We start from the raw sequence: 10,853 nt of genomic DNA on the forward strand, positions 1-10,853 counted from the left end.
CTACAGACCCTGTCTCATGAAAGCACGTTTTGTTGATTGTTCCGCCGTGGAAAAGAGTCCGGCGTCAAAACAGTAGTTCTACATTCCCCCCTGGCCCCTGTCATGCCTCTGTGCCCCCCAGGCGCCACACTTTGAGCAACGCTGTGCTAGGCTATTAACTGAATCTAGGAAATTTGATCATATCACGCCAATCCTAGCCTCATTTCACTTGCTCCGTGTTCACGTATAATCTGAAACACCTAATGGGCTTGCCCCTTCATATTTGTCGGAGCTTAAAACAGCATGTACCTTCTCATGCCCTCTGTTCTCAAGGTGCAGGCCTCCTCTCTTTCCCCCGAGTTAAAAAGAAGTCTGCAGGCTGCAGAGCCTTCTCCTACCACGCCCCTTTCTTTGGAATAGTCTCCCAGTCGAAATCAGAGAATCTGATTCCGCAGACTCTTTCAAATTTAAACCGAAAAACCCATCCCCTCATTGTCTTTAATCTTGTTGTTTTACTTTATTAATCTGACAACTTTTTCTTAATCTTATCGCAGTTACTTCCTTTTGGGAGGGTCTCACGCTGTGTTTATGACTTCAGGTCTCAGCGGTAATCTCTCGGTCATGTTCTACCAACGAGAATGTTGCTAAACCCTCTTCTGAAAGCATTACACCATTCTATCCTTCTGTTTGTATGCCTGACAGCCATGAGCACAAGTGCTCATATTGGGTGCCTGTCCCCCCTTGTCTTTCTTTCTCTCTCATTCAGGACCAGTTCTTCTTCTATAGGTTGTCAAATGACCATGGGACCCCCCCCCCCAATTCTCTCTCTCTTTGGGCTGCTGCGTCCTGTCTTCCCTTGGTCACAGGGCCATCCTCCTGCAGATTTAAGCTATTGTTTGCATTGTTCTTGTTCATCACTGCTTTTGCATAATTTGTTTTGGCTATGACTAATTTGCATCACCTCTCTCTTCTTTCTCCCTCTGTAGGAATGCTGTGTTGGAGTCTGCCACCTGCATGCATTTGAAGTCCATCCTCTCTCAAGGGCTCCGTTGAGCTGGTTTTGTGGTGCCAGGGTCCTGCTGACTCTTGAGACTGCATCTATGGGGTAGCCTGACATAGTGTTGGAGGATCCCAGATTCAACCCATATGCTTTGCACTCTCTCCTTACAATTTTTATAACCTCATGCATTTTAATTTGCTTTGCCATGTTCTATTCATTAACTCGTTTTTTTCTACATTACCTCGCTCTGTGTGTAATTTCTGATTTTACATTGTAAGTGTGTTACTCTTGTCTACTCTGCATTCAACATCTATTGCATGCGTGTCTGTCTTGGAAGAGGGATCCCTTCTCTGTTTTCTGATGGAGTATTTCCTCATTCGAGCTGAGGGTCTAAGGATAATGGGTGTTTTATATTGCACTGATCATAAAGCCGTTTGGGACTTCTATGTGATTTTGAGCTATACAAATAAACTTGCCTTGACAACAGCATAGGATGTCGGGGGAAAAGGGGCTTTGTGTTGATTTGTGTGAAAGAAAGGGAGAGGAGAAAGAGGGACTGTCAGGCCGTGTGTGTGTTCAATAAGACATCTTATAAGCTATACTACTACTACTACTACTTTCGGCTGCTCCCGTTAGGAGTCACCACAGCGGATCATCCGTTTCCATTTCTTCCTGTCTTCTGCATCTTCCTCTGTCACACCAGCCACCTGCATGTCCTCCCTCACTACATCCATAAACCTCCTCTTTGGCCCTCCTCTTTTCCTCTTCCCTGGCAGCTCCATATTCAGCATCCTTCTCCCAATATACCCAGCATCTCTCCTCCACACATGTCCAAGCCATCTCAATCTTGCCTCTCTCTTGCTTGGTCTCCAAACCGTCCAACTTCAGCGGTCCCTCCAATATAATCATTCCTGTCCTTCTTCGTCACTCCCAGTGTAAATCTTAGCATCTTATAAGCTATACAGTAGACCTCAAACTATGACTGTTTTTGGCTGGACAAGAACAGCGGGCCAGCCCTACAAAGGCGATTGTCCCTTAACAACCATGAACAAGTTACACCACTGGGGATCAGGTGACCAACGAGGAGTTTCCCTATCGGCTGTTGCTCTTTCGTGCTTATTCCAAATTTTCCCCACGCTGAAGAACGGAATATATTGCTGCTCGTTCCACATCTGGTTATGCACTGTAACAGTCCAGCATGGAGCAGAGTAGGAGAGAAAACAGCTCCCCGAGTGACAGTCTCTCTGACAAAACACTCAATGCAGAGCGAGTCTGAGAGAAACGAGAGACATCCGCAGATAGAAACAGATGAAAGAGGAGGGGGGGGGGGTCGAATTGATTTCGCTTTCAAATCACCTCTTGCACTTGCGTACACGAAATGAAACGAAATGCCGTTTCCCCCAGCCCGCAGCAGTGCAACACAAAGACAAAAACTTACACATATATCCAAACTAAACCAAAAAAAATCCCTGTCCAAAGGAACGAACACCAGCCAGGATGACTGTCAGAACCGCCGGTCTGCATGGGTTAGCGGTTAGCTTAGCCCGCCCCGCTTCCTGTCACATTGCCCTTGGCGTTTAATTCCTCCTCGGCGCAGCTCCAGGCAGGGGCCGTGGTCCCCGGGCCCACCGGACAAAGCAGACTAAGCTCTCCAAGCTGATCCAGCACCAGCTCTCCCAGCCGGACACCCTCGACACACCACCCAGCACTCCTCAAGACGACATCAAAAACACCACAGTCAACGCCGGGCGAGGCCGCCGCCAGACCGCGCTCAGTGTTATCAGAACCGCCGGTCTGCATGGGCTAGCAGTTAGCGCTAGCCTGCCCCGCTCTCCCAGCCATCAAGCGAAGACAAAACTTAGACGCAGATGTGGACAAAGACACCGCATGGATGGTACTGGGTGAGGCCGCCGCAAATGTGAATTCGTGGGGCCATCTTTTTTTTACTCACACATACGTAGCTTAACCATGTCATGTGATATGCTACTTCATTAGACTCTAACAACAAATAGTGATAATAATAAACTTACAAATATTACTGGGACCACTACAGAAAATGGCAGATGGCACATTTAATATCCAGGAGTTCACATTATAGACACGACAACTGACTACCCCTGCAACAAACTGGCCACGACTTCCAACACTGATCATACGCGGTCCAGACATATTATGAAGTTACTAGTTGTTGTTTTTTTACCTAGTCTTGTTTTTACATTAAAAAGAGTAATGGTGGTTGTCAAGCCATCATGTGCTCTTGGGCACCTGGACAGAAAACAAAACCCTGATAACGGGGGGGGGGGGCACTGCACTAGACATGGGTCTTTTCTGTTCACACACCAGTTATATTGTAATGGTGTCTGTAGCTGGTGGCGACACGGTGGCGCAGTGGTTAGCGCGGTCGCCTCACAGCAAGAAGGTCCTGGGTTCAAGTCCCAGGGTAGACCTTCTTTCCTGGCCGAAGAACAACAGACATTTTCTGCCCGTTTTAAAGCGGCGGTGAGTTCAGGTCCAGGAAAGGGAAATACAGTTTTAGGTGTACAAGTCAAACTGTGGGCTGCTGGGCCATCACCACTCTCACACTTCCCCGCAGTTGATCCTTCCTTTCAACAGACAAACGGCAGAGACACAAGAGATGAACGGAGGACAAAACGAGCGTCTGAAGTCATCTCAGTTCACAGGGAGTCGAGAATTAAAATCAGGCCTCGAGGCACGACGGTGGGATGATGTCTTATTTCATGCGTGGATTGAAACACAAATTAGCTCAATTAGGGAGTCTCTCTCACTCTCTTTAACGCACTCTCTCTAGCGCCATCTAATGCTCAGTTCTCCTTTTGCCTTTCCTTCTCCTCTCTTCTTTCCACAGCTCAAACACATGTAGGTCAGGTGAATCGGCTGTACAAAATTGTCCCTGGGTGTGAATGTGTCGGCCCTGTTGAAGGTAAGGTTGAAATTACCCTGTGATTTGGGTTAGGGTTAGGGCTACCGTTAGGGGTAGGGTTAGAAATTAGGTGATAATTACCACCTTGTTACTAGGAAATGACTAGGTAATTTCCGACCCCCTAAAATAAAGTGTTACCTACGACTGTTACCACTAGTGTGTGGGGGCGGCATGGCCCAGGAGGTAGAGCGGGTCGTCTAGTAATCAGAAGGTCACTGGTTCGATCCCCAGCTCCTGCAGAGAGCGTGTCGAAGTGTCCTTGAGTAAGACACTGAACCCCTAACTGCTCCTGATGAGCAGGTTGGTGCCTTGTATGGCAGCCTCCACCATCAGTGTATGAATGTGTGAGTGAATGGGTGAATGTGAGGCGCACATTGTAAAGCACTTTGAGTGGTCGGTCGACTAGAAAAGCCGCCATATAAATACCATTTACCATTTCTTTCATCTGCCTGTTTCTCTGCCTCTCTCTTTCTTGCTCATCTCTCGTTTCGCCTGCAGGTAACAACCAGAGCTTCTCTCTGCAGCGCAGAACTTTCTGGTTAGCGTGCCTTTACTGGTTTGTTGGTCTACAATATAGCATTTGCACAGCATCCATACAGTCTACACAGTCACGTAAGACGCACAAAGCATCTTCACTCGCAGCACTCTTGCACGTGTACTACTTTGCAATCCTTTCTCTTACTCATCCACCACCTTTTGTAAAGTACACAGAGATGTTGCTCGGAAAGGTCAGAACAAGCATGACTCACCGCCTTCCTGCAAGGATGTCTGCATGTGTCTCATAGCGGGGACAAGAGCAGGAATTAACAGAACAAGCCAAGTCTCTCCTAAAATAGAGGTTACTTAGCTAAAACCTAGAGATCCTCGAGAGGCTTCCGGAGGCCAAAGCCACCGGGGTCTCTGCTATAAATGTAGCCGGGACAGTGGAAGGAGAGGAGGGGAGCGAGGCAGCTATAATTGGAGAGAGAGGAAAATGAGTTGAACTTTGACTTTGCCTCTCTTTATAGATGACAGAGGCGACCTTGAGAAGGTGAGCAGTGAGATTGATGACGGTCATTTTGCTTAATGAGCTCACAAGAAGACCGCCTCCTCTTCCCCCTCCTCTCTGCCAGGGGAACCAATGATCTGCTCAAGATAGAGACAAATGTTGCTATGATTCACAGCAGACACCTATATCATACCATCCTTTTTAAGCCTACCCACCCCTCCACACGTCCATTATCATGCAGTTGAACACCACATGTCCATCCATCCATCCATCCATTATCCGGACCGCTTATCCTGCTCTCAGGGTCGCGGGGATGCTGGAGCCTATCCCAGCAGTCATTGGGCGGCAGGCGGGGTGACACCCTGGACAGGCCGCCAGGCCATCACACAGGGCTGACATATATATATACACACACACACACTCACACACACACACACACACACACTCACACTCATACCTAGGGACAATTTAGTATGGCCGATTCACCTGACCTACATGTCTCCGGAGGAAACCGGAGCACCCAGAGGAAACCCACGCAGACACGGGGAGAACATGCAACCTCCACACAGAGGACAACCCAGGATGACCCCCCAAGGTTGGACTACCCCGGGGGCTCAAACCCAGTACCTTCTTGCTGTGAGGCAACCGCACTAACCACTGCACCACCGTGCTGCCCACATTTCCTTCCACCTACATCTAAATACAGAAAAAAGAGCCAAGTCAGTTTCCATTTGTATAGCCCATCCATCCATTATCCAAACCGCTTATCCTGCGCTCGGTGTCACGTGGATGCTGGAGCCTATCCCAGCCTCAGGGGTCTTTACAGCAACACAACATCCTGTCCTTAGACCCTCGCATCAGATAAGGAACAACTCCCTAAAAAAAAACCGTTAACAGGGAGAAAAAATAGGGAGAAACCTCAGGGAGAGCCACAGAGGAGGGATCCCTCTCCCAAGATGGACAACGTCTAAGCGATTACCGAAGATGGGCCAGACCACGGTGGTGATGGTGGTGGTGGTGAGAAACCATGCATGTGACAGGATCCGACCAATGAGAAAACGGGATGATTTACTCAACAAAGTTTGTTTCATATCAAAGTCACAACCCGAATGTGACCTGTTCTGGTCTCTTTGCCCTTCCTGGGGTGATTTCAAACATCTCCCTTGCATGTCTTCAAAACAGTGGTGTGGAGACAGAGTGAGAGAGAGAGACAGAGACAGAGATAGAGAGAGAGAGATGGACAGAAACCTGCAGGATACTGAAAATGTGATGGAGGACAAGTGTGAAAAATGCTGAGACAGCCAGAATGCCCCCCTCTGTTGGAGGCTGTGCACATGGGGAGAACCTCTGACCCCCTATAATCCGGGTTACCTCACAGTGGGGCCAGCAGGAAACCAACGGGACCGGGAGGTGAGGAAGAGACTGGGCGACATGCAGCGATCAATTGTACGCCTCTTTCCTCCCCCACCTCCTCCGTCTCTCCCTTCTTCTGAGGGAGGGAGGGAGGGAGGAGAGGAGAGGAGGGAAGCAGCGGATGCCCTATTTCTTTCATTCTCTCTTCCTCTTACCTGGAGCAGTGCAGTTCTTGGACTCCTCGCCCTCCCCGTCCTCCAAACTGCTGTTGTCCATCTCCTGCAGTAGCCTCCTCCCTCCCCATCTCTCCTGCTCCAGAGGGCTTTGAGTGGAGATGTCATAACCTGGGACACAGGGGGACAGGACAGGGGCTCATACTTAATGTGCTGTTGAGAAAGGTCAAAATATCGGAAATCAGATGTGTGTGCTGTGCACTTCACCGCACCCTGCTGTGTTGCATACATGCATGCATGCATACATACATGCATGCATTTATCTGGCCAATCTACCAAGCTGTTGTCAACACGTTGGCCTTCCACTTCTTTTACCACATCTAAATGTGTCCATAGTTTCTAAAAGTTATAAATCAGTGTAAAAGTGTTGGCCAGACTACTTGTTTTTGCTTCTGATGCCTTGTAGGGTTCTTGTGGCACAATACTTTTTTCTTTTTCTTTTTTTTGCATGAAAGTGTTCAAGACGGGTAGGTAAACCTTTTGTAGTTAGCCAAGTTCATTGAAAGCTAGTTTAAAGATAAACCACGTCCTGCAAAGACGGAAGCAGGAGGACTTTCCGAACAACCCATCTTGGGAGCGGCCGCATAAACTTTTGACTTGTACCACCCGCGCAGCCTTCACCAAGGCAGCAAAAACCCCGCGGATCCGTGATATACTTCAGAGCTCAGCAGGAGCGTCAGAGCTTCTCCACGGTGCCGAGCCCGAGTCCAGACCGTGCCCGAGTCCGGCCCAGCAGAAGACTGCTGGGCGTGAGAAGGTGCAGGTGTTCTGTACTCTGAAGGGCACGGCTAAACGTCTCACCTGGCCTCACCTTCACTGCACCGCACGCACACACACACACACACACAGGGGCAGTGGGAGTTGTGTAACAAAACTCTGTCTCCCTCTCTCTGTCTCTATCTCTCTCTCTTTGTCTCTCTCTGTCTCTCCCTGTCTCGCCCTCCCTCCCTCTCCCTCTCTCTCTCGGGAGAGTAGGGGAATGACTAATTCGCTGCTTTGAGGAGGCGTTGAGTGCTTTGCTTCCAACTCAGCAGCATCAAGCTCAATTAAGCAGAACTTCATTAAGAACATCATAAATAATCGACTTCAATTGATATTCCAGCGGACTGATTAAGAGTTAGCGGGTGTACAGCGGGGACAAGGGAAATGCATTAACAGTCCCCGTGTTGCTGCTTGTTTGTCTTTGGTTTCTGCACTCACGCAGCGTGCAAAGCCCCGTTGCCTTCCCTCGTAACCAGGCTCTGCAGCCAGGAGTCAAGGAGGAGGAGGAGGAGGAGGAGGAGGGGGGGTTTACAACAAGAGTCCCACTGATGATGCACAAATCATGAGCGTATGAATATTCATGTCGTCCTGCTGTCCGCGGAGTGTGATGAATATGACATCTCACTGAAGCTGACGCTGATTCGGTAATCGAGCAGTGTTGCGGTGGTGGGTGAGGAGGCGCGCAGGGGAGGTGGCGGAGAGAGGCGTTCGGCTGGAGGAGCTGAGCGGGCCCTCTGTCACGCTTCGCCTTGGTTTCAGCGTTAGGCTGCAGAAACACCTGAGCTGACTGGACCTCTGTCAGAAACTAGCTCGCGGCTCTTAAAACTCACAGCAACTCTTACTGGAAGTCTATCAACCTGCAGCTGTTCAGCTGATGCTAGCATGATAATAATGATGATGATGTAACCGGTTATTTTCTTGCCCGGTGCGGGATTCGATCCGACGTGTACTGCTCCACAAGGCGACATCACTAACCGCTCGGATAAAGGCTCAGTATTATTAGTAGTTTACAATGATAATACTAAACTTCATTTTCATAGCACTTTTCATAACGAGTCCTCCCACCCATACGACCACACAGGTCGTTTGTCCTCTGCCCTCCGATGCCCCTTTTCCACTACGTGGTACCGGCTCAACTCGACTCCACTCGCCTCGCCTCAGTGTCGTTTACTCGGCGGCCCACGGCGTGGATTTCCGGCTCTCCGTTTTGTTCAGTTTCAAGGCGGACTTTCAAGACGACTCCGCACCGACCGCTTCGGCACTACAAAATGCCGGGCGATATCCCATGCGCGCATTGATGACGCAAAGTGACGCGTTTCCCTGGCCAATCAGAGGTCCGCATTGATTGTGGTCACCCCGCTCCCGTGTTTCTGGAACCTCGGCGGACGTGGTACCAGAAAAGCGGTAACGTTCACCAACATGCCGGCCGGTACTTTCCAGTCATGGACAACGAAAAAAGGGGCGAGTCGAGTCAAGTCGAGCCGTACCATATCGTGGAAAAGGGGCATAATACGACCGACGAGAGCGTTTCCTAAATTAGCGCCCCTACCGGCGGCAGGAGATATGCCACAGATACTTTTCGCCTCTGCGCATTGTGGGTTTTTAAAGCAATTTGAGAACAGAAGGTGCGGTCAGTGCGATTTTGTGGAGTTTCGTCGTCTAGTGTAGTAACTAAGATTGCCACTGGCAGCATGTTTACCTATGAATAACCTTATAAGAGCTAACTCAGCTAGCGTAGACATTATAACCTCTATGTGACATTAAACTTAGCTTTTATTAATATTCGTTCTCGCGATAGTTTATGGAAGGAGACCGGAAGTGGCTGAAAACGCAACTATAGGTCGTAATAAGCTGCTTGTACAAACGACCTATGGGGTCGTTTTTTTTGTTTGTTTATGTAAACTACTAATAAGACACGTTAGCCCCTAGCTAACGGGTCTGACCCTTTAGCCGAGCGGTTAGCGATGTCGCCTTGTGGTGCAGTACATCCCGTATCGAATCCCGCACCGGGCAAAAAAATAACCGGTTACATTGGTGGCAGCGGTGGGATCCGGAAGTGTGCAGATCCTCAGCAGTCTCTTCGGAGCGCGGGAACAACAAAGCTTCCGGGAGAGGGTGACGACTGTAATAAAACTAATAAGACCCGTTAGCCCCTAGCTAACGGGTCTTATTAGTAGTTTACATTTAGTTTAGTTTTTTGTGGAGGACAGTCTCTGCTTTACGCAAAGGAAAAGTAAAAAAAAAAAACATCAATTAAAAACAAAATAAAAACCACCGTTATAAACCAGAGGGGGGGCTGTTGCAGGTGCAGATGTCTGACGGGGACAGGAGGATGAAGGTCGGTCATCTTCCGGTCCCCGTGAGACCAGCAGACCCGGTCTAAAGAGCGCCTGGCCACGGAAGGGCTCTTGACATAACCCGAGCGAGGCCATTTAATACTGTAACGTGCATGGATAAGAGGACACGCTGGCCGCTGGCTCGCGGGCAGGACCCTTTAGTCGACTGGTTAACGTTGTCGCTTGCGGTGCAGGAGTTACGGGTTCGCGTCCCGGCCGCGGCAGTTCCTGTGGTTACGCTGTCCCCCGAATTCGCTACAATACTTTAAAGGTGACAAATGTGATTTTTTTTTTTAAATCAACGCTTATTTGGGGCTCTCAGCAAACACCAAAATGACCAAACGTCTCTGACAAACCAGCACTGTTTAACTGGCGACCACTTGATCAACTTTCAAGGGCAAGTGGTTTTGGTAACTGCACATGAAAAGGTGGCCCGAGGAAAGTTACGTAACTTCGGGGGGGGGGGGGTCTGTATGCATTTTTCGACAGCTGTGAAGAACCTAAAACCCGAACTCCGAGCTTGGCTTGACGCGAAAGCGGCAACGTGACTGTGCACACGACAGACAACGCGGGCTCGCTCGTGCAGCGCGGAAGAGATGCTGGTGGAGGAGGCTCTCCTCCATCCTCTCCGCGGGCTCTCCCCCCACCCCCACCCCCCCGACCCTCACCTGAATTCTCCGCTAGGTAGGAAAAGCCCTTCACGGCCAGCAGCAACCCGCCGAACAAACAGAGCTGGATCAGGAGCAACTCCTTCCGCTTTTTCCGCCTCGTCCTGGTCTTCGTCTGGTTCAGCGTCACCTGGGTCGGCCGACTCCGGAGCCGGACACCGGGAGACATCCTGTCCACCGTCACCGCGTCCATACAGTCCGAATGAGAGACCTCCTCTCCGAGTGGATGGTGTGCGCGCGCTCTCTCTCTCTCTCTCGCGCTCTCTCTCTCTCTCGCGCTCTCCCTCTCTCCGGACACGGTAGAAGTCGCGGGGAAGCTGGCGGTTAGACACGGCTAGAAAAGTTACAAGTCAGTAGCGCCGGGCTGTTTCTAGTGGCGAGGTGTGGGCCAAAACGGTTGTTTGCTGTTGTTGTTGGTTGGTGTTGCTGCTGCTGCGGTTGGAGGTGCCGGGGTGACCATGTTAAAACGGGGAGTTTTGCGGTAGCGGAGCGGCAGAGGACGGACGGAGGAGCTCCATGGATGACGCGTCGGCTCGGTGTCAGCTCATGGTCGACACGCGCTCTCCTATCGACGGCACTGTAGATGTTGTCCG

The 10,853-nt window shown here is 50.1% G+C and overlaps 1 protein-coding gene across 1 annotated transcript in view; it reads right to left on the bottom strand.

The window, feature by feature from the left end:
- LOC130112766 (sodium/potassium/calcium exchanger 3-like) overlaps nucleotides 1-10,429 on the bottom strand; it is an 86,416-nt gene extending 75,987 nt beyond the window's left edge. Inside the window, exons 1-2 of the mRNA XM_056280249.1 lie at nucleotides 10,261-10,429; nucleotides 6,477-6,605 (exon numbers count right to left, since the gene is read on the bottom strand). Of these exons, the coding sequence (XP_056136224.1) occupies nucleotides 6,477-6,605; nucleotides 10,261-10,429 (298 nt within the window). The remainder of the gene's footprint in view (nucleotides 1-6,476; nucleotides 6,606-10,260) is intronic.
- Between the last annotated feature and the right edge of the window lie 424 nt (nucleotides 10,430-10,853).

This window comes from Lampris incognitus, chromosome 5 (assembly GCF_029633865.1).
Source record: "Lampris incognitus isolate fLamInc1 chromosome 5, fLamInc1.hap2, whole genome shotgun sequence".
Taxonomy (NCBI): Eukaryota; Metazoa; Chordata; class Actinopteri; order Lampriformes; family Lampridae; genus Lampris; species Lampris incognitus.